This window comes from Peromyscus californicus, unplaced genomic scaffold (genome assembly GCF_007827085.1).
Source record: "Peromyscus californicus insignis strain IS unplaced genomic scaffold, ASM782708v3 Scaffold_4__1_contigs__length_199733344, whole genome shotgun sequence".
NCBI classification, from domain to species: Eukaryota; Metazoa; Chordata; class Mammalia; order Rodentia; family Cricetidae; genus Peromyscus; species Peromyscus californicus.
Genome location: NW_026294562.1, coordinates 23,999,445 through 24,027,320, shown reverse-complemented (window position 1 = coordinate 24,027,320; position 27,876 = coordinate 23,999,445). Strand labels below are relative to the sequence as shown.

Below are 27,876 nucleotides of genomic sequence, written 5' to 3'. Positions count from 1 at the left end.
GCCCAGACCTCTGATCTCTGCTCAGGGTAAGAAGGCCATTCAGACTGTTCATTGGTACCCACAAACACCTCCAGGTTGTGGCTCTTGTGATGACGGTTGTCCCATCTGATTCATATTATTGCATATTCTCATTATGTGTATTTTGGGGGACAGGGGAACCCATAGTCCTTCAATGCCCCACAACAATGTTACAAAGATCAGAGGATTCTTGGTCACCACAAGTGCATGGGGTATCACAACTGACCCAGAAGCTTCTCTCTATGCACACTGGCTGCAGGCACCACTCAGGCAGCTTTAAAATAGCTTGGGCCACACTCCAAGTGTAGAATTTAACCAGAATCCTTGAGAGTGGGAATGAGTTGTCGGTATTTTTAAGCTCCTTGGGTGATTCCAAGTGCATCCAAGATTGGAAAGCACTGTTTGGATGCGACACGGATCCAGGCATCTCCCCACACGGCCTCTATCACTCTTCCCTTTGTGAGGACTCCATATGTGGTCAGTTCATATGTGGTCCTTGCGCACACGTCAATTGTCATTGATCCAAGAGCTTTAGTTCCTCTGCAGACTGACTGTTCCAGCTTTCAAGTCCACAAACTGAAGAAGAATATTATTGTCTTAGCCAATACCTTTCTGAGCCAGGCCATTTGGATCGTGGAATGCTACCCAATCTAGGAACTGGCTACTCTGAGGGAAAAACTATGTCTTTCTTGCCCTAATAATCCATGGAACAGGCCAGAGGTTATGTAAAACAAAACACAACCATTCTGCTTAGCCTCAGAACTGTTGTGTATGAACATGGGCTAGGGTGTGTATTATTTCCCTTAATAGAGACAGTAGAATACTTGATTTATCTGATTTAATCACAAGTCATAATATTGAAATAAAATTATTTCTTCCTTTACTTTTTTTTTTTTTTTTTTTTTGGTTTTTCAAGACAGGGTTTCTCTGAGTAGCAGTGGCTGTCCTGGATCTTGCTCTGTAGACCAGGCTGGCCTTGAATTCACTGAGATCCGCCTGCCACTGCTTCTCAAGTGCTGGGATCAAAGATGTATGCCACCACTGCCTGGTAGAATAAAATATATTTCTAAGACTCTATAAAAATTAAGGATTTAAGTTTTATTTTCCTCATAGAATGTGATCTGTTCATGAGTCTTTTCAAGTTTATATTGAATAATAAAATGAATAAGCCACTCAAGTATATTTTGAATATATATATAATTTTATAATCTCATGTTCATAGAAACTACTATTGAATTTAGAATTAAAAAGCTATGATATTTATTATTATCTCAGTCAGAGGAAATTTTTTAGCTTTTATAATTTAAATTGAAGTATAATTATACATAGAGAAAAAGTCACCATCACAAGTGTACTACTTCTCAATGGCTTTGTGTTTGTTTGTTTACAAACAAGCACCCTTGTATCCAGCACCCAAGTTAAGAAGCCAAGTATTATTTTCACCCTAGAGGCAGCCTTTGTGCTCACTTTCAGTTCGAAGGTCCCTCCAAGAACAACCACTGCACTGGTGTCTACCTGCATAGATTTGTTCTTTCTATGTTCACCACGTAGCATGTGCTTTATCGTGTTCTGACTTCTTTCCTTAGGATATTTTGCTTGTAGTTATAGTTTTAGCCAGTGGTTTTAATCTTTGAAATTTAGTTCCCCAAACATTTTTTTTTTTTCAAAACCAGGAAATGGGATAGAGTTGGGGGCACAAAAACAAATAAAGGCAAGACCTTGCTCTAAAATTACATCCAATATTGTAATCTAGCAATGTGCTGAACAGAGAAAGCCTCTTTGTTCAACAAATATTTGCTCAGTATTCATAGTAAAACAGTTACTACCACAAGTACTAAGGTAAGTACTGAACAAGCCAACAGAAATTCTAGAAGAAATCCTATCTTTCATTTCTGTGACATGCCTAGGGATGCCCACTGATAACTGTTTCTCAGTCTACCTTGCTTCTGGTTTAACATAAAGGGTGGCAGTGATAAAAGTGATATTTAACATAAAGGGTGGCAGTGATATTTCTTAGCCGGGTGGTGGCGGCGGCGGCGGCGGCGGCGGCGGCGGCGCACGCCTTTTATCCCAGCACTTGGGAGGCAGAGGCAGGAGGATCTCTGTGAGTTCGAGGCCAACCTGGTCTCCAAAGCCAGTTCCAGGAAAGGCGCAAAGCTACACAGAGAAAACCTGTCTCAAAAAAACAAAACAAAACAAAAAGTTATTTCTTCTGGCAGTTTGGAGTGTGGGATGATGAAGTCCCTGGTGAACCGCAGGGCAGTTTGCAAACAGTTGAGGCCGAGAAGCACTTACCTGTGTCTGTTCTGCTGTATTTTCCCTCTCTTCATCCCTGTTGCTGCCCTTAAGGACAGAAACAAAGCCCCAGAGCCTGCTCAAGCCTTTGGGCGTCAGCTTACCTAGGAGTAAGGCTGAGCTTTGTGTTGCTTTCCAAAACCGTAAAACGAGAGGAGACAATTACCAGAGTCGTGATGGAAGTCATGAACCTTGTACTTCATTTTAATAAGTACAGGCTGTAATATGTGTCTGATTAGTTGCTCTTGGCTTTTTAGAGTCTAGTGAATTACTTGAGTAAAAAGCCATGATGCTAGAGGCAGGAGGGATTAGTAGTGAACTCAACACCATTTCAGGATTGATAGTTTGGGAAAAAAAAAACAGAAGAGGTCATTTCGTTTCACTTGGCTGCTTCGTCCTCCACGTCTTTTTTTTTTTTTTTTTTTTTTTAATGGAAAAATCTCGTCTCTAAAAATAGAGCTGACCATAAAATTTACACCTGTGTTCCCATCCCTCAGCTTCAAAACTTATCAGTCCATGTCTAACCCTCCCCTGATTACTCATTTCAAAATACTTCAGAAAGTAAAATCTCCTGGTTTAATCTCCTCGGTTAACAGGCTCAGAGGGAAGTCGCTTGACAAATTACTGGCAATTACATTTAACCTACACTCTCAAAGTAAAAATATCACAAGGTTTACTAACAGAATTATTACACGGTTATTAAATCGTCTGGCACACAATCCAATTATTTAGCCTAAAAATACCTGTTTTTAGGTTTTCAATTAGAAAACTGGCAGCTTCTCCAAAGAGTTCAACAGGGTGTGGTGACGGATTTGTTGACGTCCTTTGACCTCAGTGATTTTTCAAGCCAGATCCCTGTGGATTTTGAAAATGCCAATAAATTTGTTCAAGTAAAAGTGTTCCTTTTAATTATTTAGTAATAAAATGGCCTCCAATGCCTCCTAAGTGTCAACATTTCCCATCTTCAGCCTGTCCTGTTTTCAAAGAAGGTTAGCTGGTGTTCATGACCACTGTCCACGCATTATACCTGCCCTAAGCTATCGCAGCATAATGAGGCTACATATTCCCCTACAATTCCCAGTATTAAACTCCCAGTGCCCCATTATTTTGCCCTGTCAAAATATTCCAGAAGTTTCCAGAGCATGTTTTCACATGAAAACGATCACTAGTGTCTTCATCATAGTACCACAAAAAAAAAAAAAAAAAAAAAAAAAAAAAAAAAAAAAAAAAAGTTGATTTGCCTGTACCTGCTGCCTACTTGATCTGCTTGTTTCTCCAAATGCTTCCTAGGATGTATGATACCTATGACCTGAAAAGAGGGGCTGCAGGCACCCTTTCCGTGAGCGTTTCAGGAGGAGACAGCTAGGAGTGAGAAAAGCTGCCTAGGTTTTCTGTAGAAACAACACTATAGACATTTATCTGTGTCAACCTTCACCTGTTTCTCTGAGAGATGAGAGCAGCAAAGATCAGCAGGCTGACAGTTTAATTGTTCTCATTGTGTACTCTCTCTGGGCAGGTTGTTCACATCGAACTCCTTTGATGTGATCAGTGATGATGCTTTTATTGGTCTTCCACATCTAGAATATTTGTAAGTAAGACAACTTCCCCCGCCCCCACACTAATTCAGGACAGGCACTCCTCAGTTACTATGGCTATCTGACCAAAAACGTTGTCACCTCTTGCAGATTCATAGAAAACAACAATATCAAGTCCATTTCAAGACATACTTTCCGGGGACTCAAGTCTTTAATTCACCTGTAAGTATAGATGTTGCTATTATTTTTCAAGCTTTGTTTGTTTGGCTGATTTGGGTTTATTCGAGTTTCTGCAGTCCTGGGATCAAACATGAGAGCCTTGTACATTCTAGGTGAGCACTCTACCACTGAGCTACATATCCTTTGTTTTTGAGCTCATGAATTCAGTTTGGTACCTAAGATTAAAGTACAAGTGCCCATGAAAATTTAAGAACTCAAATTCTTTCTCTCCATGCACATTTGCCGTCCTCTCTGTCATGTGTCACCATGTACTCAGGAAATTGATGATGATTGCTATTCTTAGCCCAGATGGAGCATAATTAGAAAAGCAATCTAATGTAGGGAAAAAGATGACTGAAATAACTTTCATTATCTATATCTTTGGAGGATTATCAGTTGACTTGAGCCTTTAATTTGGTATTTGCTGCTCTTTTCTCACAGTCTAAGTCCTGACTTAATATGTGTTTAAACCAGATGTAGCCATAGGCAGTGTCTATATAGTGCTTGAACTGTCTATTTTATAACCCAAAATACTTAATTATTTCAAAGGTGATTAAAGATACAGCAGTCATTCTAAACAAGAGACAATTTTTGTCTCCCAGGAAACATAAGAAATATGAGCTATTCTTCCTTGTCACAACACGGATGTAACCAGCACCTATCGGGTAGAGGGAAGGGCTGTTCCTTATTAATCTGTAATGTAAAGAGCAAGCTCTTCAGCTGGCAGTGACCCAGTCTGGAATGGCATAGTGTGGAAAGGAAAACCCTCAACCACATAAACCACTTAAATTTCTTCTTCTAGCCTCTTCCACCTCTTAAGAGGGCAGGAAGGGATTTTTAAGGAAAATACACATTACAGATATAACATTTACCCACGTTAGAGATGAAGAAATTGAACCTGGGGCCTTATACATTTGAAACAATGGTCCTACCACTGAGTTGCGTCCCTGAACCCCCATTTTTTATTCACTTATCTTTTTTTCGTTTTTGTTCTTTCTAGACAGGCTTTCTTTGTGTAGCCTTGGCTGTTCTGGAACTAGCTCTGTAAAACAGGCTGGCCTTGAACTGACAGAGATCCACCTGTCTCTACCTCCCAAGTGCTGAGATCAAAGGTGTGCACCACCACTTCCCAGCTTTATTATTTATTTGAGACAGCATCTTACTAAGTTACCCAGGTTGGCCTTGAACTTATTCTAGTCTAGACATGCCTTGAATTTATCATTTTCTTGCTTTTTATCATTTACTTCAGGTATTTATCAAATACCTAAGTAGCTGGGATTACAGGCCTGCAGCACCAGGCCCAGATCAGAAACAGAATCTTGAGCAGGAGACATGATTATTGAACTGATTCCTTACGTAATAATAAAAACACCCACTCAGCAGCTGAATTGGATGGACCATTCAATCATTCAATAGTGATTTCTTACATACCTAAAATGAGCCTCATCTGTGCTGATGATGTAAGAAATCTATGTGTTATATTCATTCTGTCAATCCTGAGCTAATCTCACAGTTCCTCAGCCCAGCTCTGTTCTAAACCCTGATGAAGCAGAGTAACACTTGTCCTGTGAACCTACTTTCTAATGTGTCCATGTGGTCATCCTGCTATGCCTACCAGGTCCCATTGTCTCTTGCTGTTTGGATTGCAACAAGAGGAAGCTGAGAGCCAAATGTATTTTATGAAATCCAATCCTGTTCTTTCAAGACTTGTCTAGGGTCATTATAATACAAACACTATTTGCAATTCCCTTCCCATCAGTGATATAATATGACATGAAGATGGCTGTGGAACAGAATTAATATTATATAATTTTTATCATAGAGTCTAGTTCTGCAGAATGTTTATTCAGACAAAATAAAAAAATAAATAAACACACAAAAGGTGAAATGGATGTTCCCTACCTTATGTAGTGGTGGTTTGAATGAGAATAGCCCCCATTAGGCTTATACATTTGAATATCTGGTCTTTAGTTGGTGGAACTGTTTGGAAAGGCTTAGGAGGTGTGGCTTTGTTGGAGGAGGTGTGTCACTGGGGGCAGGCGTTGATCAACCAGATGGGTCTATTGCATCGTTACCTAATCCATGATACTGTTATTATTTTGATCCACAAAGTGGCAACAACAAGTGGGCCATGCTAAGTCATTGCTAGAGTGCAGTTTAAGCTTTACAAGGAGTAAGACCCATGAAGATGGGTGAGATTCATCCCGGCTTGAAGGAGCCCGTCCTGGAACAGGAAGAGGAACTGGATAAACAAATATTTTCTCACTCCATGTCATTGTGTTCAGGTTTTACGCTCTTTTCTAAATTATGCTTTTCTTGAAGGTGTATTTCCTGCTTTCCTCTTTCCTTTGAGGCTGGAGCAGGCAGCCTTTGCAACCCAGATGTCTCTGCCTGCTCAACACGGCTAGTTCCTTTTCCACTGTTTACTGCTTGTAAGGAAGCCTGGCATTTCTTTGTGCCATTAGTTTCTTTTTTTTTTTTAAGGTTTTAGGCTTCAAAGAGCGTTTCCTCCACCTTTGACTAGTTCTTTCCAATTGAAAGGCAAGCATTTAAGCAGTCAGGATATGTCAGCAAGCCCTCTGGCCCGTGTACACCGCAGGAAGAATTTATAAAGCGGTTTCACACTCTTACCTCACTGTAGTCTCCAGGTGACCTTGTGGAAAGAGTGGGCAGTGACACGGCCCTCCTGGAGGCATGAAAATGAAAGCATAAATTATGCCCTGAGTGGACGCTGCTCCCCTTCTCATCAGCAACAAAGCCAGAAGTTGCCCAGGTCTTCAGCAAGGCATCCAGGGAAGGCCGTCCTGTGTCAGTTAAAGCAGAACCAGAGAGCTGTCACTGAGCTGACCAGATGCTGGTACATGATTTGAGATGTAGATTTGAGACAAGAAAGGGATCCTGGAGCCAGCAAGATGTCTCCGTGGGTAAAGGTACTTGCTGCTAAGTCTGATGACCTGGATTGGATCTTAAGATCCACATGGTGGAAAGGAAGAACCAACTATTTGTAAATTATCCTCCAACCTCCACACATAGACAATGACGTGTGCATGCCACATACAGGCTTCTGTATACATACACACAAATAAATAAATGTAATAAATATTTGAAAAGAAGAAGGAAAAAGATCCTGAAGAACCTCACCTTTCCTCCCATTCTCCAAATGCAGAGAGTTGGAGTTGGATGCACACTTTTAAACCAAACTCATTCCATTCTGCCCTGTTATTAGATCTGCTGCAAAGACTAGGTCCGTTCCTTTAGAAACAATGAATTTTTATCACTTTTAAAAAATATATTTGCTTTGCTAGGTTTACTTACTAAAGGGCATTTGCAGACAACTTGAAAGTCATAACAGATAACTCAGTAAGATGCTTGCTTTGTATGCATGAGATTCTGAGTCCAAGCCCCAGAAAGCACATTCAAAAAAAAAAAAAAAAAAGCCAGACATAGTGGCCTGCCCTATAAAAGCTGCTAAGTATTGAGACACTCTTTGAATTGCTTTATTCTGAGTGCCCTAATATCATGCAGGCATACTTTTATAACTCTAATTAAATACTGGAGGACTCGGCTTACAGTTTTGGGAGATTCTAGGGTAGACCACTGGGATTGGCTCAGTTCTAGTGATGGCCTTTTTATTGTCAGAATGCTAAGGTAGCATATGGTATCACGTGGCAAGGGACCTGTAGTGTATGTTTCTGTGTGCCAAGACACAGGGTTAAGTAAAAAGCAGACAGCACTGTGAATTTTCGTGGCCGGGGCCACCACCTCTACAACCTATGGACCTGCTCTCACACATGCCCTCACTGTCCCCCAGTTTCCCCATAGTGACAGTTCTACAGTCAACAGAGGCTCTTGAAAGTGTAGCTTCAGCTCAGGGTCTACCTAGAACTCATCCCTCAGAATACCTGGGCCATCACCCCCACTGAACACCTAGTCACAAGGCTAACGGCCAGGGTCAGGCGTTCTGGAAGACAGACAGCCACTCCTCCCATCTTTGCATCCACCTTGGTGTCCTGGGGGCTTGCCTGAGAAGACCTTTGATTATGGCAATGGCACCCACTGGAAAATTGCCGCTATGGCAGACTACAGTGGCTCAGACAGCACATTTGTTTCAGTGCCACGGGGCTGTGCTGCTCAGAAAGCAACACCCACAGCCATCTGGGGTGCTCCCAGCCCCCTGCAACCATCCTCACTTTGGGCTTGTGTCTCTGGGAGTCTGCAGCTTCACATGCTGACATTCTAGTTTGCTATGCACTGCCGTGAGAGCACCAGAACACGGCAGCATTTGCAGTCCTGGTGCGGGACGGGTGGGTTAGCGTCTCCGCGCCCTCCCGCTCACCAAGCTCCCTTCTAAGCACTTCGCAGCTATCCACTCATCAAACAAGCTTGAGAATTCCCAAGTGCCTTGCTGTCTTCACTAATAGTGAAGATAAACTAGTTTTTTGTTTTTGTTTTTTTTTTGTTTTTGTTTTTGTTTTTCGAGACAGGGTTTCTCTGTGTAGCTTTGCGCCTTTCCTGGAACTCACTTAGTAGCCCAGGCCGGCCTCGAACTCACAGAGATCCGCCTGGCTCTGCCTCCCGAGTGCTGGGATTAAAGGCGTGCGCCACCACCGCCCGGCATAAACTCGTTTTTAACAATTAGGATTTTCCCTGTGAGCTGAGTTAACTGGGATTTAATAGCTGGCATCACTGGACAATGGTGACTCCTTTCCTCTCGATTAGGCATCCCTGAGAAGTGCTAATTGACACCTGGGACCAACTGTGGTGTCACTCACTGTCCTTTCCAGCTGTCCTTAGAGCAACTCTGGCCGCCGAGATCAGCAATGGTCCTCTGTAATCAGTCAGGTTCCAAGTCAATTCTTTTTTTTTTTCTTCTGTTTTTCTTTTCAAGAGAAGGGCACATGTGCCCCAGCTGGGCTCAAATTGTAGCTAAGGATGATCTTGAACTTCTGATCTTCCTTCTTCTACCTCCCAAGTGCTGGGATTACAGGCATGTTACCATGCCTGGTTAATGCAGTGCTGGGGCTTGAACCCAGGACTTTGCACATTCATCCAAGCATTCTAGTAATTGAGCTACATCCTCGGCAAGCACTCTACTTTCCAAGCTGCAGCCCCAACCCTCACCATCAGTTTACAAATTACCAACACCAGCATTATGCATATGAGCAATCTAGGAACAGGAAAGCTAATGGATTGCCCCAGGCTTTGAACTTAGGCAGTCTGGTAGTGGAAATTCTCCTTTACCCATCATATCATACTACATCCTCACACATGCATCAACAATAAGGCTAAAATGAAGACCTCCTAACTGATTTGGAAATCAGGGGTGTCTTAAAGAGGTTAGGGTTTCTATTGCTATGAAGAGACACAATGACCATGGCAACTCTTATAAAGAAAAAAACATTTAAACGGGGTGGCTTACATTCTCAGAGGTTTAGTCCATTATCATCATGGTGCGACATGGTGGAATGCGGACAGACATGGTGCTGGAGAAGTAGTGGGAATGTCCTACATCCTGACTTTCAGGAAACAGGAAGTGGTCTGTGGGCACGGCTTGAACATAAATGAGACTTCAAAGTCTGTCTCCACAGTGACACACTTCCTCCAAAAAGGCCACACCTACTCCAACAAGGCCACACCTCGTAAAAGTGCCACTCTCTTTGGGGGCCATTTTCTTTCAAGCCACCACATGGGGTAACCTTGTTTGGGAGCTATTGTAGACATTCTTCCTACCCCCAGGCAATCCTCAGTAGGCAGCAGCTATTCCACGGCATATAGACTGCTGACACTTGGTCCCTGGTACTTTGGCATACCCATGCAGAGCCCTGGCTCCACTGGTCCACAGCTGCTGTCCGGTAGTGGGTTACTGAAGGGAAAAAGGCTCACTGAGTATTATCAGAAATCAACACCAATGTTTAGCAAATTGTTATCGTGGCCCATAAACTATTCTTTTATTCCAAATTACAAAGATAATGCTTGCTCATTAGAAAAATTCAGATCTATACCAGCTATTCAGGTCTTAAAGTTAAATATGCGGCTATGGCTTGAGTATGGTTTGTACCTTCAAGCTCATGAAGGAGTTTAATCCCTGAAGTCCTGTGCTAATGGTATTAAAAGGGTGAAAAATGAACCTGGTTTTGGTGTTTAGTGTGGTATCTCTTGGAAATGATTTAATTTAAATAATGTCTTTGGGCTGAAGCCCACTTGACTGAATCCTAGAGAACTGTTACCTGCTTTTTGCTAAGTCTGGATAAGAGACTTTTCTCTACCCACTCCAGACTCCCTGCCTCTCTCCCTCCCTTCCTTCTTTTTTCCTTCCCTCCCTCCCTCTCTCCCTCCCTCCCTGATTCGCCCCCTTCCTCCCTGCCCTCCCCCATTCTTTATTCATTTGGCAGTATATACTGAGGGCACTAACATTCTTCAAGCTCTGAAAGCACAACCATCCTTGGGGTGGTTAACGGTGAGGAAATGCTTTCTCCTACCGCTGCCCTGTCTTCACCCCTCTATTAGCCCCACCTGGTAGTCCATGTCTCTCTACTTCCTATATATAAAAAGCAAACAAACAAACAAAAAAAAAAAACCCTTGTCAGAGGCAATGACTCTGAACCATGTGGCTTAAAGTACTGCTTCCAGAATCATCTAATTACTGTTAAAGATGAAGCCGTAAGCCTTTCACAAGGAAAAGTATGAAGATGTGATTTAAGAGCAGGATTAGAATTTGGGGATCATCCTGACCTAAGAACTGACTTCATAGAACACTGCCAGAACTCAAGCCTGCCTCCCATTCCCAGCTCACACCAGTTTCCACTGCACTCTGGAGCTGATTTGTGGGACCTGATAGTGAATCTAATGGAGGCTGACTTGGGTCAAAGCAAGGCCCTAGTTTCCTCAGATCATCGCAGCTGAAAGCCAGCTGACACCTCAGGAGGCCACTGGGTCCCCAGACCATTTTCTCTTTTACACTCCTAGGTTTTCTTCCTCTTATTCCTAACAAAAGTTCTCATGGTTAGTATTACCACTTGGCTCTGATTTAACCCTTGCACTGACTAGAGTATCCCAGTGAAGAGATCTTTGAAGAGAAAGGAGGTCTAGACCCCAGTTAGAAGTTCCATTCCCATAAGCCATCACTCTAAAGAACAGCAAAGACTAGAGATCTTGGAGCACAGGACCAGTGATGTGGCTCCCAGAATCATTTGTTCTAGGTGGCTGTATTAGTGATGAGAATAAGGCTTAGCTATGATGATTATTTTTCTCCTTCATTGTTTTAAAAATAATTTTTGTGCTTTCAAAAATGTCTTAACGTGGTGAAATAATTAGTATATGGGTATATGTATTGGTATGTGTGTCAATAAAAGCAAAAGACAGGATCTTTAGGACTACTAAGCCATAGAGTTTTCTTACTATGAAAGAGAGAAAAGACAGTTCCACCCTCCTAAATTGAGATAGCTCAGCAGTTAAGGAGCATTTATTGCTCTTTCAGAGAACTGGAATTCAGTTCCTAGCACTCATGTTGGGTAACCAGCTTACAACCACCAATAACTCTAGGTCCAAGGGGATCTGACACACTCTCCTGACCTCAGAGGGCACACACACAGACACAGATGCACACACATAGGCACAGGCACACACACACATATAAACGCAGACACACAGATGCACACACATCGGCACACACATACCTATACACACACAGGCACAGAGACACACAGACACACACATAGGCACACACACATGCACAGGCACACACAGAGAGACTCATACACACAGTCATGCACTCAAACAGGAACACACACACAGATTAATAATACATCTTTGAAAGTGCGTAGCTATTAAGCATCATTAGTTTTTATAACAAGAAGAAAAGATCCATTTGGGATCTTGACACACATAAGCCTTAAAGATTCCCTTGCAGGCACAGAAGTTTTCCTAGAATCCATTGCAAAGGAGTAGGGATAAAGCCATTAGTAGCTGTGTTTGTTAATTGTCACAGTGAATGAAACCTACATCCTTTTCTCAGTTTCTCACAGATGTGATAACAGACACCCAGAGAGGATGGATTGGCAGGGGCATGCTCCTGACCATGATGAGGTTCAAACTGGTCCTGAACTAAGTGATGCAGGGGGTCAGAGCTACATCAGGCCTTTCAACCAGAACTTCTACCGCGGAAGAGAATAATATGCAACTGTTTCTCTGTGAAGCTGGCGGGCGGGCGGGCGGGGACATGGTGGGGCTGAGAAAATGTAATGCGGCTTGGAAAAGTTGATGCTGAGGTGAAACCTGAAGGGTGCCACAATCCCAACAACCCTGATGGAAATGCTGATCTTAAAGCAAACAGTGCTGTCTCGGGCTTTGTGTCTGTTCCAGCTGCCTGACTGGCCCCAGATCTCATTCTCTTCACTCTTCGGGTAAAAATCAAATGTTGAGCAAGCTGCAAAGAACCTTTCCCCCCTTTCCACCCTGGTGCCCTAGGCATCTCTCCTTTGTGGCCCTCAGGTGCCTACAATGGATTCTGGAGGCCCCAGGCCCTCTTCACTGCTGGCTTTAACAAGGCACAGGACTCACAGCAGTGCCTCAAGGGGACAGCCTCCATCAACAGTGTGTATCTCTCTCCATAGACCTTTGTACATCTACAGACCTATATCCTCTCTGCCTGGAGACCGTGCTCTACATACTGTTCTCTGTGTTTACTTTGACCTAGGCATTTTATACTGCATCGAAGTCAGCCCCCTTTTTGTAAATCGACAAAATGTCCTGTGTTAATTGTGAACCATTGCTTATTTTCATGTTCCCTTATTAACAGAGATGTTGCTTGTCCCCAATTCTTCACAGCTGCAGACAATGGCAGATGAAAGAACTTCCCTTGCTTATGCAACAGAATGCTAGTATTTCCAATTTCTCCTCGTTCAAGAATTGTTAAACACCCTTAACTGGCCCATGGCCCTAATTCTGACCCACCTCACATTTACAGTTTTGCTGTTTCCCTCCTGTGCCTGTGATGCATTTTTCTACACCTCCCTGTCAACCTACACTAGAAGAACACTCTTTCTCAGAGCCCATTCAGGTTTCCAAAGGCTCCGTCAGCTTTGCTTTCTTGGGTATTCTCTTTTCACACTCCTCTGCCTGTGTTCTGTTCATCTAAATGCAACCTAATGGCCCCAGGGCTTCCCAGAGACCCAGAGAAGCTGGCTGAAAGCCAGTCCAGAGCTGAGGGCACAGGAATGCCTTCTTCATGTCCCCGCCATATCTCCTCTTAGTCTGTTTCCTAGTCCAGGCAACTTTCTCAGTCTTACTGCTCATCAAACCTAGACATGAGGTGCAATCCTATTCTGTGACTAACCCTTCACATCATTCCTTATCTCACAATACACGGGCAGCCGTGACAGTTATTCATGTAGTCCGTTTTTTTTTTTTTTTTTTTTTAAGATTTATTTATTTAGTATACAGCATGTATGACTGCTGGCCAGAAGAGGGCACCAGATCACGTTACAGATGGTTGTGAGCCACCATGTGGTTGCTGGGAGTTGAACTCAGGACCTCTGGAAGAGCAGTCAGTGCTCTTAACCTCTGAGCCATCTCTCCAGCCCTCATGTAGTCCATTTTCTGACTATTACTTCCTGGACAATGTGTATACAGGAGACTTTATCCTTTGCCTTCTCATCTCAGCTCTGTTTTTTTTTTTTTTTTTTTTTTCTTTAGAGCAGTCCCAATACCAAATATCATCCTAGGCTATCTCATTTTCTCTCTTTATTTTCACTTTCTTTTTCTAACACTCTTTGAGATGAGGTAGTTATTTTTCATTTTAAAATGGAAATTAGAAAGGTTGTATTTTAGTTAGTTGTTTTTTGTTTTGTTTTGTTTGCCACTGTAACAAGCACCTGTCATAATCACCATATAAAAGGAGAGGCTCACATTGCTTCCATTTTTAGGGGTTTTAAGTTCATGATTGGTGTGTGCCTATGGCAGCATATCATGATGGGAATGTATGGGGGAATTAAAGTCAGAATAGCCACAGAACAGAGAGAAATAGAAAGTGTGTTAGTTACTTTTCTATTGCTGTGATAAACAGCACCACCAAAAGCAACTTGGGGAGGAGAGAGTCTATTTGGCTTATATATCCCAGTCACAGTCCACTGAAGGAAACCAAGGCAGGAACTTGAAAGAGAAGCAGCCATGCTGTTTATTGGCTTATTCCTCTATGGCTTTCTCAGCCTGCTTTCTTACATACCAAAGGACCACCTGCCCAGGGATGGCACTGTTTACCATAGGCTGGACACTTTGGCATAAGTCATCCATCAAGAAAATGTCCCACAGGCTTGCCTACAGGCCAGTCTGATGGAGGCATGTTCTCAATGGAGGCTCCCTCCTCTCTGAGGACTCTAGCTTTTGTCAAGTTGACAAAACTTAACCAGCATAGGAAGGGACCAGAGTCACAGTCACCTTTCAAGGATACATCCCAAGTGATCTCCCACTGGGCCCCACTTCTTAAAATTTCTACCATTTCCCAATAACAGAACAGAAGCTGAGGACCAAGGCTCTAACACATGGGCCTGGAGCAGATGTTCCACACCAGTGTAGCATGATTCTAAAGATGCAGAATCTAAGTCATCCAGCTATGAAGTGGTGGAGCGCTGATTTCTACCCAGCTCAGACTGACTGCAAAGCCATGCCCTTCATTACCAAACCCATCGTTAAGGAGACTTGAACTTCCTACTCTTTCCCCATTCTTACATTCCATGGTTCATTGAAAAAAGTTTTGGCATCTAGTAGTAATTTCAAAAACCAACAAAACAGCAAAATTAACTGTAAAGTAAGTTCTAAAACTCATGAATGCTTAAATGTGGACAATTTCATATTTAAGTAGAGGAGGTAAAAGACAAAGAGAACCTTGAAGAATGTTTTAAAAGGACTGTGGTGACATTTTATCTGTGCACCCCAATAAAGTTTATCTGAGGATCAGAGGAAAAAGCCAGCCACTATATTAAACATAGGAGTCAGGCAATGGTAGCACATGCCTTTAATCCTATCACTCGGGAGGCAGGGATCTGCCTGGATCTCTGTGAGTTCAAGGCCACACTGGGGAACAGAGCCAGATGTGATGGTCCGTACCTTTAATCCCAGCATTAACAATAAAGGTCTGGAGATCTGTACAAACAGGAAGTGACAGAGCTGGGCAGGAAGAGGAAGTGATATAGCTGGGTGGAGAGAGGAAATGAGATGGCAGAACAGAAAGGCAAATAGGCATGGGTATACAGGAAGTAGGTCTCTTTTTGGCTGAGGATCTCCAAGTGGCGAGAACATGGCTGGCTTCTTTCTGCTTTTCTGATCTCTCAGTTTTAACCCCAATATCTGGCTCCGGGTTTTTTTCTTTCTTTTTTTTTTTTTTTAGTAAGACCATTTAGCAATTCGTCTTACAAAAGAAATTGAAAGAATTTTCAAAGACCTTTGAGACCAACAAGAGGCTTTTCTGTTCTAGCTTTAAATATTATTGTGAAAAATATATAAAATGTACTGGCAAGACCCAAAAAAGTGGCAGTACCTGGCTCCCTTCCCAGCGCCTGAGTGTCCATTTTCCTGTCATGTGTATACATTTCTCTTACCTTGTTACCACCAGAACTATTTCCTGTTTGTTAACCATTATCAGACTCAGTCTAGTCATGTGTAAAGAGGCAACTAGGAAGAGGAAAAACAAAAAACTCTGTGATAACAAAGTAAGAATCAGAAGACCAGAATAATTAAAGAGGATGCGTGAAGGGGCATTAATGAGGAAGCTTTTTGCCAAGATGGAAAGACTGAAATGAAAAAGCAAAAGCCAGAAACAAGGGAACATCCTTTGGAAAGAAGAAAGGACACGAAGACAAAGGAATTGGAAGTCTAGCTGCTCTCTGAAGCAAGGAGAGGTGGGGAGAGGAAGTCCAAGACCCAGCCAAAAGAGGGAGGGCATTTGGGGGTGAAATTTACTATCAGTGTGCTCTGTCATCGCTTGGGAAGCCGCCTCTAAGCTGGACCTGTGAGAGTATGAGCCTCGGGTTAGGAATTCAGAGAGGGATGCGCAGGCACCATTCTGCGACGGTTTATTATTGCTCTTACCTCAAGTCAGTATCAAGACGTATCAAGTGTTACGTCAATGCTAAGTGGATGTTGAAGCCAAGAGATCAGGAAATTCAACAACAGAAATTTGAGTAGTATCTTGGGAAAACAAAAGTACTACATATAATTTAATAGACTGGAAATGATTTTTAAAAAGAACTTATAAGTAAATTTTATCATAAATGGCATTTATTTAGTTTTTCACTACATTTTTGTATCACTTTTTTTCTTTCCAGGAGTCTCGCAAACAACAATCTCCAGACACTCCCAAAAGATATTTTCAAAGGCCTGGATTCTTTAACAAATGTGTAAGAGGACCTAAGAAATCACTGATTAACTAATTTAAAATGATAAGTGAGACCTGATATTGATGATTAGTATTTTTAATTGGCTTTAAAATTAGAATATTTTTAATTGACTTCACTCTTGAATCCACATTGATTGAATGTTAGAATTCTATATGATTTAGCATGGGAAATTCTAAATGCACAGTACCCGGGCATTACTTTGTCAAAATGTGTGACTGTCTGTAAGGGGCGGTCATAAGGGTCACTGGGGGAACCTGGAAAGGAGAGACGTCCACAAAAATTTCAAGATCTCTTTTTTCTCATGAGGTCCAGGAAGTAGGGCTACAAAGACAAACACAGAGGAGTCTGGGAAAATGACAGACTCAGATGAAAGGTTACACCCATGGGTTGGTCAGGCAACAGGAACGGAGCAGGAAGTGGGGGAAGGGAGGGGGGTTGCCTTTTCTCTCATTAGCCTGAACAACAACTCTAGGCTTAAGCCCCAGGAATTTGGCTTAAGCCCCAGGAAGGGAATGAACTTAATTATTTTTGACCCCTTTTCAAACAACAGAGCTTTCAAACTTTGACTTTTAAGCTTCAGAGTGAAAGATCTTCGCGAGGAGGAATTTGTATATTTTTGCTGTAAGCAAAGCAAGTTCTATATACCCAATCCTCCCCTAAGCAATTTAGTCCTTAAATCTCTTCCAGAACATTAGCTGGGCATTTAAATCTCATAAAGTAGAATATAGGAACCAAAATGAAAACATGTATGAGAACTTTTTTTTTTACTATCACTTACTTTGTTATTGAATATATAGAAAGAAAATTAAATAAATATAAATATATCATGAAGCTTAAATTACTTTTTAAGATTTTTATGGAACCAATAAAGAAAGTAAATATAATAACACACACAGAGAATATATATTTATATTGATATCTCCAAAACAGCTTTCTCTAATAACAACGAAACAAAAAAAAATCTGAGTTAAGAATTTTCTTCTAAGCCCAGAATTTAACCTCAAATCAAGAAGCTAATGAATCCTCTTTGTCCTTTGCAGTTGTCCCCAATTCCTCTGTCATGCCTTCTTTCCCAGTTCCTGAAAACTGATTTATATCCAAGCAGGTGCCAGAATCAAGAACCTTCCTTAAGAACCCAGCAAATCTCTTGTCTGCTCTGCTTTACAATACCCAGAAGGGCTGGCACTCTTGGGATGAGGTCACTTCGGGGAATGTTTTGAAAGTTAGATGATACCCCATGGCTTACTTGGGGTGTAGTTCATGCTGGGGCCTCTGTCTCATGCCCTGTCAATGTAACACTTAAAATCTGGCTCAGTCCCCCAGGGAATCCCAGAATGAGCTTAACCCAAATCAAGGATTATCTCAGAAGTACAAGGATTCATGATAACTTGTCTTTTAGTGGATTTCTTGTTGATTTTCTAAATGAACATATTCTTTAAGAAATATTTAAATGCTCATGAATTTAAAAATTATCTATGTGCTGCATGAAGAATGGGCAGCACCTATCTTCTGAATTCTGTGTGACCAGAAAAGAAATGGAAGACCTTCACAGAGGCAAAATAAATAAACAGAAAGCTTGGTGAGTCAGGGCCATGCATGGAAATTTAAACTCTGCCATATAGTTTATTACAGGCATGGGCTGTTGTAGGTATTATATCTGCATTAACTCTACTATGGCAAAGTCATTTCTCATTAAAGTGGAATTTGTACATCACTTTAATGGGGTCGGGATTAACTATGTCTATGAAGAAGAAAAGCCAATGGCTCACTGGCTTTAATTAAATATCATACAGCAATCCTTACACTCTATCCTCTAGACCCAATAACATAGCTGCTGGACGCTCATAGCTCCAGGGTCCCTAGAATGGCTGCTAGCACAAATGAGGCACCAAATTTTAAGTTTTACATTTATTTATCTATTTTTTTTTGTCCTAGGGATTGAGCCCTGACCTTTCAATAGGTTAACCATGTATGGCTACACTCAGAATCCTTAAATTTTTTTTAAGATTTAAATGAACTTTTTTCATCTTAATATATTAGAAAATAATCACATTTGGAACAACTTTGATATATGAATCTATTTTTGAACAATAAACTTTATAAACTCTAAGTACAGATCATGTATTTCGGGTGAGAATTTAGCATCCAAATTGGGAAATAAATATAAACTATCAGAAGACTTTAAAGATAATACCAAAAAAAGAGAGAGAAAGAGAGAGAGAGAGAGAGAGAAAATACAGTATTGCTTAATCAATTCGCTGTGTTTATAGTGTTTATATTGATTACACACCCAGATGGTGAAATTTTGGATGTGTTGGAGTAAATAAAACATTAAAATTAATTATACCTGTTTCTCTTTACATTTCTTTAGGGTCCCTATAGAGAAACGCAACTTATACATATGACTTAGATGTTATTTCCATTGAGTCCACTCTTCTAGTCTAAGACACCATTGAATCCAAACAAGAATAGGTTATGAGGTTCTTGGGTGGCCTTTAAGGGTGCTCTGTGATCACTCTCTGAGCCCAAACGGAATGGACAGTCAAGTTCAGCACAGACGATAGAGCAGGTACAGGGTAATGCTGAAGTTGAAGTCATGCTTGGGTCATGACAGGACCCATGTACTGCAAATGCAGCAGAGGTTTCTGTTTCAGGGACCTGAGAGGGAACTCATTTAATTGTGACTGTAAATTGAAGTGGCTGGTGGAATGGCTTGGCCACACCAATGCGACTGTGGAAGACATCTACTGTGAAGGCCCCCCGGAATATAAGAAACGCAAAATCAATAGCCTCTCCCCCAAGGATTTTGATTGTATCATTACAGGTAATGTATGGAAACCCATTTTACAGCAGAAAATTGTTTAAAGGGCTATGTTTTTGCAAGTATAAAAATTGATTTTTTTAATATGTTAAGAACCATCTAAGAAATTTAATGTGTGAAACATTATGAACCTTTAAAACTTTATATGCTTTAAAGCAGCAGAATTGCCATTTTACTATTTCTCTGAAATAAATATATTTCTTGTGAGTATTTGGGATCTGGCCAAGGAGTGTGAGGCATTAGTATTAGCTCACATTTATTCATCTTCTTTTCCTATTTTTGCAGAATTTGCAAAATCCCAAGATCTACCTTATCAGTCACTGTCCATAGACACTTTTTCTTATATGAATGATGAGTATGTAGTCATTGCTCAGCCTTTTACTGGAAAATGCATTTTCCTGGAATGGGACCATGTAGAGAAGACCTTCCGGAATTATGACAACATTACAGGTATGAAGAGCCTAACAATATTGAATAGAACATTAAACTGCTTCGACCAAAGGCAACAGAAATGGAGGAGTTTATGAAGAAATGCTTTGACTAGTCTTAGTGGTGTTAACTCCAACTTTTTACTAAGCGACTTGAGACTGTGTGCTAAACTGTAGCTCATCCTTAATTCCTTCACTTGTAAATAAGAAAAGTATCTAAATCACAGGTTTGTTAGTAAGGAAATGTGATCGTGTATTTAAGAAACAGCATAGTACTAAGTATACTAAATATACTCTAAAAAGGGGATTCTTTTTCTTCAGAGTAAAAGCACGGAATCACAATGATTAATTCTAATCTAGGCCCTGCCATTATTTAACTAGACAAGCCCATCATCTTCCCTGTATTCTCATTGTTCCTAACTTTAAAATAAGACAATAAAATAAATTGGGTCTGGTGGTGCTCATCTGGTATCCCAGCACTTGGAAGCTAAGGTGGGGGATCAGGAGACTGAGCCCAGCTACATTGTAAGACCCTGTCCCAAAATATACAAACAAACAAAACCCCACAAACCTAAGGGGTATGGCTAGGGAGAGGCCTCTCCAGGTGCTGCACGCACTGCACAGGCATGGAGAACTGAGTTTGGATCCCTAGCACCCTTGTAAAAAGCCTGACATGGTGGCAGGCATTTGTCTGTAACTTCAGCACTGGAGATCTCAGACAGGTAGAGCCTGGGGGCTCACTAGTTAGCCAGTCTGGCCAAATCAGCGAGCTCCAGGTTCAGTGAGAGACCCTGTCTCAAAACAGTGGAGAAGCAGTTGAGGAAGACACCAAACATTGACCTGTGACCTTCCACACATGCACACATGGGTGAGTGCACCTCTAATACATATATGTACAAATACCACACACACACACACACACACACACACACACACACACACACACATGCACACACACACACACACACACACGGGTGGAGGAGAACTGTTTCTAGCTCTAAGAAAGAGTTTGTATGGATACAATTGTGATTGGCACAAACACATAAATGAATATGCACAGCACAAAATATGGTTATAATTAAATCCGCTTGTCAAAGTAAGTGAATTAAATAAGAAAGCCATTTTAGATCAACTCAAACTCTGCTGCACCTTTTAAATAAAATGTTAATGTATCCCTTGAAACAAAAAGGATTCTGTAGTCCAATAAGTCTATAAGCCATATCTGCCTCTTGGAGGTTCACAACAAATATATTAGATATTATGAGAAATCCTGCAGTATGGAAACCTATTGTCAATGTTTTTCTTAATTTGTTCATAGAATCCATTTTTTTCCCATGAAAAATGCTACTTGAGAGATCCCTAAAGTTTTGTTCCCATTTCAACAGTTTTTAAAATTATAAAATATCAATCAAAACAGTTCTGAAAGGTGTTATTTTCTGACATCTTGAACCCTGCTCCTAAGAATATCCCAACCTCCTCATGAAAGGTGACCATTAGCTAGGCAGGGTAGCATACTTTTGCCATCATTAGCTGGGCAGGGTATCACACCTTTGTAATCCTAGTACTCGGGAAGCCGAAATAAAGGGATTATGAATTCAAGGCCAGCTTGGGATATATAGTGAGACTATGTCTCCAAAAAATGAGGGCAGAAGGCTTACCACCAGACAAGGTACAAAGGGTTATAATTATTACTTAGATTTTGCCAGGAGCCATCAAGTCTATCCATCATCAAATGTCCAAATAGTCCTTGCTTTATACTGAGGTTCCCCTGGATGAAACAATTTATCCAAACTGAGATTCTTCTAGAACCCCCTTTTTCTCCAAGAAAGGCCATGCTTCTCTTTCTTCCTGGGTTTTCCAGTGTGGAGCAGCTGGGCTCTGTGCTATCTAACCTGAGATCTTCTCATTTGTGCACATCCCATCAGCCACTGTTTGTTCCAGGATCTTGCTGTGTCATCAAGGCTGGCCTTGAACCCACAATCCTCCTGCTTCCGCCCAAGTGTTAGAAGTACATATACATGTCTCTGTCCTCAGCCTGCTCCCGATGATACTGTAGACTAGAACTTGAAAGGAATAAATCACCTGCTTGTAGATTTTCAGAGGTTATGTTTTAGATGATAGTTTAGTTTGTTCCTGTTCCTGTAATGAAATACCCTAGGCTGGGTAATTTATAAACAACAGAAATTTATTTCTTACAGATTTGGGAGCTGGGGAGTCCAAAAGATTTAATGTCTTGTAAGAGCTTGCTTTCTGCTTCAAAGACAGCCCCTTCTCTGTGGATGCGCAGAGCAGAAAGAAAGACAAAACCATTAAAACGACTCTCTCAAGTCCTTTTATGACGGCTCCATTGCTGACTTGATCACCTTCTAGAGGCCTCAACTCTTCAGGCTGTTGCACTAAGGGTTACATTTCAACATGGATATGAAGATTTTCACATATTCAAACCATACAGATCATAAAATAACACATCAATGATTGCTAGTCTCTCCATCATGGACAGACATCGCTGCCCACCTGTGATATTATTTCTTGCAGAATTACATATGTCACCACAGAATCTTTCTCAACACAAGCTCGTCAAGTGGTCACAATCACTCAGTCAGTCTGTGTGGGTACCTAAGATGAAATCTGATGGCCATCCCTCACGCATTCTAACCTTTATTGTGCAGAAGAGAAAACTGATCCCAGAGAAACTAAGTCATCCTCTGTAGGTTACATAAACAGTTTGGTTATGAAAGAAGTCCCAAGCAAGGTTCCTCTGCATTTTTATTTTCTCCTACAGCCAGTGTCTAAAGTTCTAGGTCAATCTGGTCTACACAGTAAATACTTCCAGGCCAGCTGAGGCTACCTAGTGAGACCTTGTCTAAGTAAATAAATAGCCCAAAGACTCAGATAGGCCCATGTTTGAATACCAGCTCTGTCTTTTGGTATCAGAACTTTGCCCCTCTGAGTCTAGAAGAGTTTGCTCATCTAGAAAAAGAAAGATGAGCAGGCATGGTGGTGAGCTCCTTTAGTCTTAGCATTTGGGAGGCAGAAGTAGGAGATACGTGAGTTTGAGTCTGAGGCCAGCCTGGACACAACATAGCAAAACTCTGTCTCAAAAAAACAAAAAAACAAAACAAAACAAAACAAAAACCAGATGCACAAAAACAAAGATAAGAAAAGGGAAGATAACATTTATCTCAAGGTTGTTGGAATAATTTAATGATTTGACAAAGCGTATAGCAAATGTTCAGAAATGGCAATTTTTTAATCACAATTAGGGAAATTAAATCAGGTATGTCAAGGAAAACAATACTTGCTTCAAGGAGTGAGAAGAAAGAGTTCAGGTTATATCTCTATGCCCTAGATGTCTACAGCAGGTTGAATGTGACATGGCAGCTTCATTGTTTATAACAAGGTCCCATGGGTGTAAAGACCTAGAACCCAAGGACATTGCTACTTGACTTTGGAGACTGGTCCTCTCTAATAAACCAAGGGAATCTCTCCTTTTAGGCTGATTTCTGTGGAAGTTGTCTAACCCTAGCCTGTGTGTTTACATGTTCCAAAAAGGATGGCCATACAACTAATATCTCACTTGTCTCTCCTCAGGCACGTCCACTGTGGTGTGCAAGCCCATAGTCATTGATACTCAGCTCTATGTAATTGTGGCCCAGCTCTTTGGTGGCTCTCATATCTATAAGCGAGATGGTTTTGCAAACAAATTCATAAAAATCCAGGATATTGAAGTTCTCAAAATCCGAAAACCCAATGACATCGAAACGTTCAAGATTGAAAACAACTGGTACTTTGTCGTTGCTGACAGTTCCAAAGCTGGGTTTACTACCATTTACAAATGGAATGGAAACGGATTCTACTCGCACCAATCCTTACATGCCTGGTACAGGGATACTGATGTGGAATACCTAGAAATAGCCAGAACACCATTGACCCTCAGAACACCTCATTTAATCCTGTCCAGTAGTTCCCAGCGCCCTGTCATTTACCAGTGGAGCAAAGCAACACAATTATTCACTAATCAAACTGACATTCCCAACATGGAGGATGTATACGCGGTGAAGCACTTCTCTGTAAAAGGTGATGTGTACATTTGCTTGACCAGATTCATTGGTGACTCCAAAGTCATGAAGTGGGGTGGCTCTTCCTTCCAGGACATTCAGAGGATGCCATCACGAGGATCCATGGTGTTCCAGCCCCTTCAGATAAATAATTACCAATATGCAATTCTCGGAAGCGATTACTCCTTCACTCAAGTGTATAACTGGGACGCGGAGAAAGCCAGATTTGTGAAATTTCAGGAATTAAATGTTCAGGCACCCAGGTCATTCACACATGTGTCCATTAACAAGCGTAATTTCCTTTTTGCTTCCAGTTTTAAAGGAAACACACAGATCTACAAACATGTCATAGTTGACTTAAGCGCATGAGACACCAAACTCCATGGCTACCATCGGAAACTTTCTACAGTATGTGACCTGGATGAACTCAATGCATGATGACTCTTCTTATCACACTTGCAGATGAATGCCTTTCAACATCGAGACTGCTAAAGCCAAGACTACCAGTATCACCATCCTTACCTGTCCAATCCAGTGGTGTGGGAAGTTACCTTTTATAAGACCAAGTTTCATTATGTAACTGTTCTTTGCAGTGAAGATGTGTAAATAAGTGTTTAATGGTATCTGTTACTCCGAAAAAGAAATATTCATATGTACTTTTCCATTTATTTATTCACGTGTTCAGAAACAACTGCCAAATAAAATGTTTACATTTTCTTTCATATCCCAAAGGTAATTATTTACAAGAGCTGTTTGATTCTTGTTGATTGTATGTTGAGGAAATAGTTTTATATAATAGGATTATATTTGGATCAAGGATTTATGGTATGAATATTGAGTAAAGTTTAAAAAAATGAAAATGATTTCCCATAATTTATAAACATGTTTATCTGGGTTCTATTAGAGGATTTTGAACACTCGGAAGTCACGACTTTCAGGGACACTTTGAGATGAAAGAGTAACACTTTTAAATGAGAGGGAGAGAGTTTATCTATTATGTTAAGACTAATCGGTAATGAGGAGGAAGGCCATCCTGTCCCATCTGATAGCCTCGGCTGAAAATACCACTCAGCCATTTGATAGAAGCAATTTCAGAATTAGGATTGAGTAGCCCCTGATCTAGGACTTTCTAAATATCTAACTCTCGAGTCACCTGACAGCTGGTAGATTGTAACTTTATGTACAGCACTTGCCTCCCACGTGCTGGCTCTGGAGGCCTCTCTCTATGATGAAGAACTTTTTGCTTCTAGACACTGGATTTGCCGTAACTGACCTGCCACACAGTGCCTACAAGGCTCATGTTTGATTTTCTAGATTCCTGCTTCTGGATCACTTGAGTCATTAGTACCATGTACACTGCCTGTTATGTACATAGTAGGCTCTCAAAGGATGTTTTTCAAAGGCTGGGTATATAGTTTCATGAAGTACTTGTGTGGCATGTGTAAAGCCCTGGGTTCAATTCTCAGCACCAGACAAAAAGCACTTTTGAAAACATGTGTGGCTCCTTCTCTTATAATAAACTCCACAAGCCCCTCTGACCCATCTAGTACTTACTGAGTACTTGTTGAGAATGTAGTGTGGTTGTGGGAAACTAATACAGGAGTACGATGTGATGCCTGCCCTCTGTAGTCTTAGAAAAAGAATTGAAGTGGGCTAAAAGTGCAGAAGGATCTATAAGATTAAGCAGTGACTATGTGAAGCGTCATCTGAACAGTCTGGATTTGGAGTATCATAGGAATAGTAAGCGTGACTTTGGGGATGTTATGCTCTTTGTTTGACTTAAGGGAAGATGCAATTTCAAGAGGAGGTTGTGTGGGGAAGACATCACTGGCACAAACTGCTGTGTGTGCTGTCTTTATGGAGGGCTTTTGAGTTTGCTTATGTTCCCCACTGGGTGGAGGTGGGCAGACAGCAGCTTCCCAGGCCCAGTATAAATCTGGTAGACTGAGGCATCAGGAGTCCCCATAATAATGACACAGTCTCCAAAGAATCAACACCCTGGGTCCTTGTGCATAAGGGCCAGATTTTATTATTCATATAGAAAAGATACTAGGTCTGGCTTCAGAGTTACAGGGGAGAAGAAGGTTTAACTACTTCTGATCCTGCACCTAGGAGAACTGGCTGGCCTTGGAACACCTCTTCCTCTGTTCTGACAAGCAGCATTATGTGCTGCTGGAGAATGCCTGCTTCGTACAGTCTGGGTAGGACTCCAGCTCTGCCGTGCATAAGCTTTGCAACAGGCAAGGTACTTGACCCACCTGAGCCCACCTCTTCATTGTAAAGATGGGCAACAATATCCACTTCCAAGGAGGAGAGAGTTAAATGAGAAAACACATGAGCAGCGGATGGTATTTCCCAAATATAGCCCCGACCACCCCACCCACCCACCATGCTCTGTGAGACCCTGCCCCGATTTCATTAAGAGGTAGGCATCTAACTCACCTGTTATTGTCTGAATGGTTGACAACTTGCTTGTAATTCATTGACTATGGTGAAAATGATACAGTTTGGCATCCATGCTAGGTCATAAAAACCATGAACTCTTTCTTGCCTTGTAAATTGGGACACTTGCCTGCAGAGCCCCAAACAGCTGCATAAGAAGTCTTACTAACCAGAGGCCATTGTTCTGTGTTGAAAACCAAACCCCATGGAGCAATCACCTCCTGGTGCTTTGGTCAACGGGCCCAGCTGGTGTCACAGCCAACAGCCATCATCAACCACCAGTCCTGCGAAGCCTACAACTCCAGATCCTGCGGTCAAGGAACTACATGACACCAGACCTTCTCATCAGAAGGGCAGCCATTAGAGAGCAGCAAGCCATCCACAATATCCCTGTCCAAATTCGTGCCCCAGACTCTATGAGCATAATAAAGTGGTTGTTTTAAACGGATATGTTTGGGGTGATTTGTTGTACAACAGCAGTCATCAGAAGGTACATAAAACACTTGGAGCAGAATGGCCAGTGTGAACACGCTCTACTTCCAGCACATTGCACACTTTTGGATCACACTCTACCTTTTAAAGGATAGCTCCTTTCATCAATACCATTTCAGTGTTCTTACCTTCATCCAGCATTGTACCAGGACACAGAGACTATGCCTCCTCAGTCTGCTGACCATTAGGAATTTGCCTTAAAGCCTGAACCACAGAGCTGGGAGGTGAGCTGGCTGAATTCAGACTATCATCCAGGCCTATCTACTTTCTGTTGAGAGGCATTATCTTTCAAAAAATTCACTCTCCAACCTGAATGTGGGACTGTTGACAGGGCAAGAAAAGATTTAGGAGACAAAGAAAATAAATTTAACACCCTACTGAGGTACAGCCTGCTTTCGTAGACATTGGCCAGCTTTTTCTATGCTCCCCACCTACAATATCCTACACAACCTCTACAACCCTCTCTAACCACAGATGACAGGACCTGGATGCACTCCCTGTTCAGGTGTGTGGCCTAGCCCGTTATGTCTCTTGGACATTTGGAATGAGGACACCGGTGGCTAGGACTTTTAGCACAGGCACCAGATATGCAAGGTGATAATCTTAAATCAGGGTTTCTAGAAGCAGAAAGATCTGCTGAGGGGGTGAGAGGAGCAGCATAGAGCAGAGTGGATGTTGGGCAAAGACAGATGCCCAGCCTCAGCCTCATCCCAATGGAGACTCATCCCATGGGGACTCAGAAGCATGAGCTGTACTACTAGCCCAAGGGTGCAGAGTATCACTTCTCGAGCAACTTTAGAAGAGGGTTCAGTCAACTAAGGATAGTCCTCTAGAAAATAGTAGCTGTGGAATGAGTGTGTGGACTGGGAATGTGAGTCTGGGTTGGGTACCAGGAGCCTAGGCCACCACGACAGTGACCAACGGCCTGAAGCCACCGTTTCTGAGCAGTTGTGGTGGCCTCTGCACCAGGATGCTGGTCAAAGGCTAAGAAGAGAAGCAGAGGTGAAGAGCTGCAGAGTGTGGGAAAGAGCAGAGAAAGGGGAAGAAGGAAAAGAAAGGGTGAGAAAAGAGGAGAGGAAGGGAGGGCAGATGGAGCATAAAGGAAAGAGAGGCAGGCAGGGAGGGACAGAGACAGGCAGATGAGGAGGTGGGGCGTACCAGGGTAGGCTCCCTGAC

At 41.8% G+C, this 27,876-nt stretch overlaps 1 protein-coding gene across 2 annotated transcripts in view; it reads left to right on the top strand.

Annotated features, from left to right (window-relative positions):
- Lgi1 (leucine rich glioma inactivated 1) overlaps positions 1–26,656 on the top strand; it is a 42,145-nt gene extending 15,489 nt beyond the window's left edge. For both annotated transcript variants that reach the window (XM_052714744.1, XM_052714745.1), the window contains 6 exons: positions 3,830–3,901; positions 3,999–4,070; positions 16,388–16,459; positions 19,114–19,283; positions 19,566–19,730; positions 23,300–26,656. In XM_052714744.1, coding sequence (XP_052570704.1) covers positions 3,830–3,901; positions 3,999–4,070; positions 16,388–16,459; positions 19,114–19,283; positions 19,566–19,730; positions 23,300–24,135 — 1,387 coding nt within the window. In that variant the 3' untranslated portion in view covers positions 24,136–26,656. The remainder of the gene's footprint in view (positions 1–3,829; positions 3,902–3,998; positions 4,071–16,387; positions 16,460–19,113; positions 19,284–19,565; positions 19,731–23,299) is intronic.
- Positions 26,657–27,876: the final 1,220 nt, after the last annotated feature.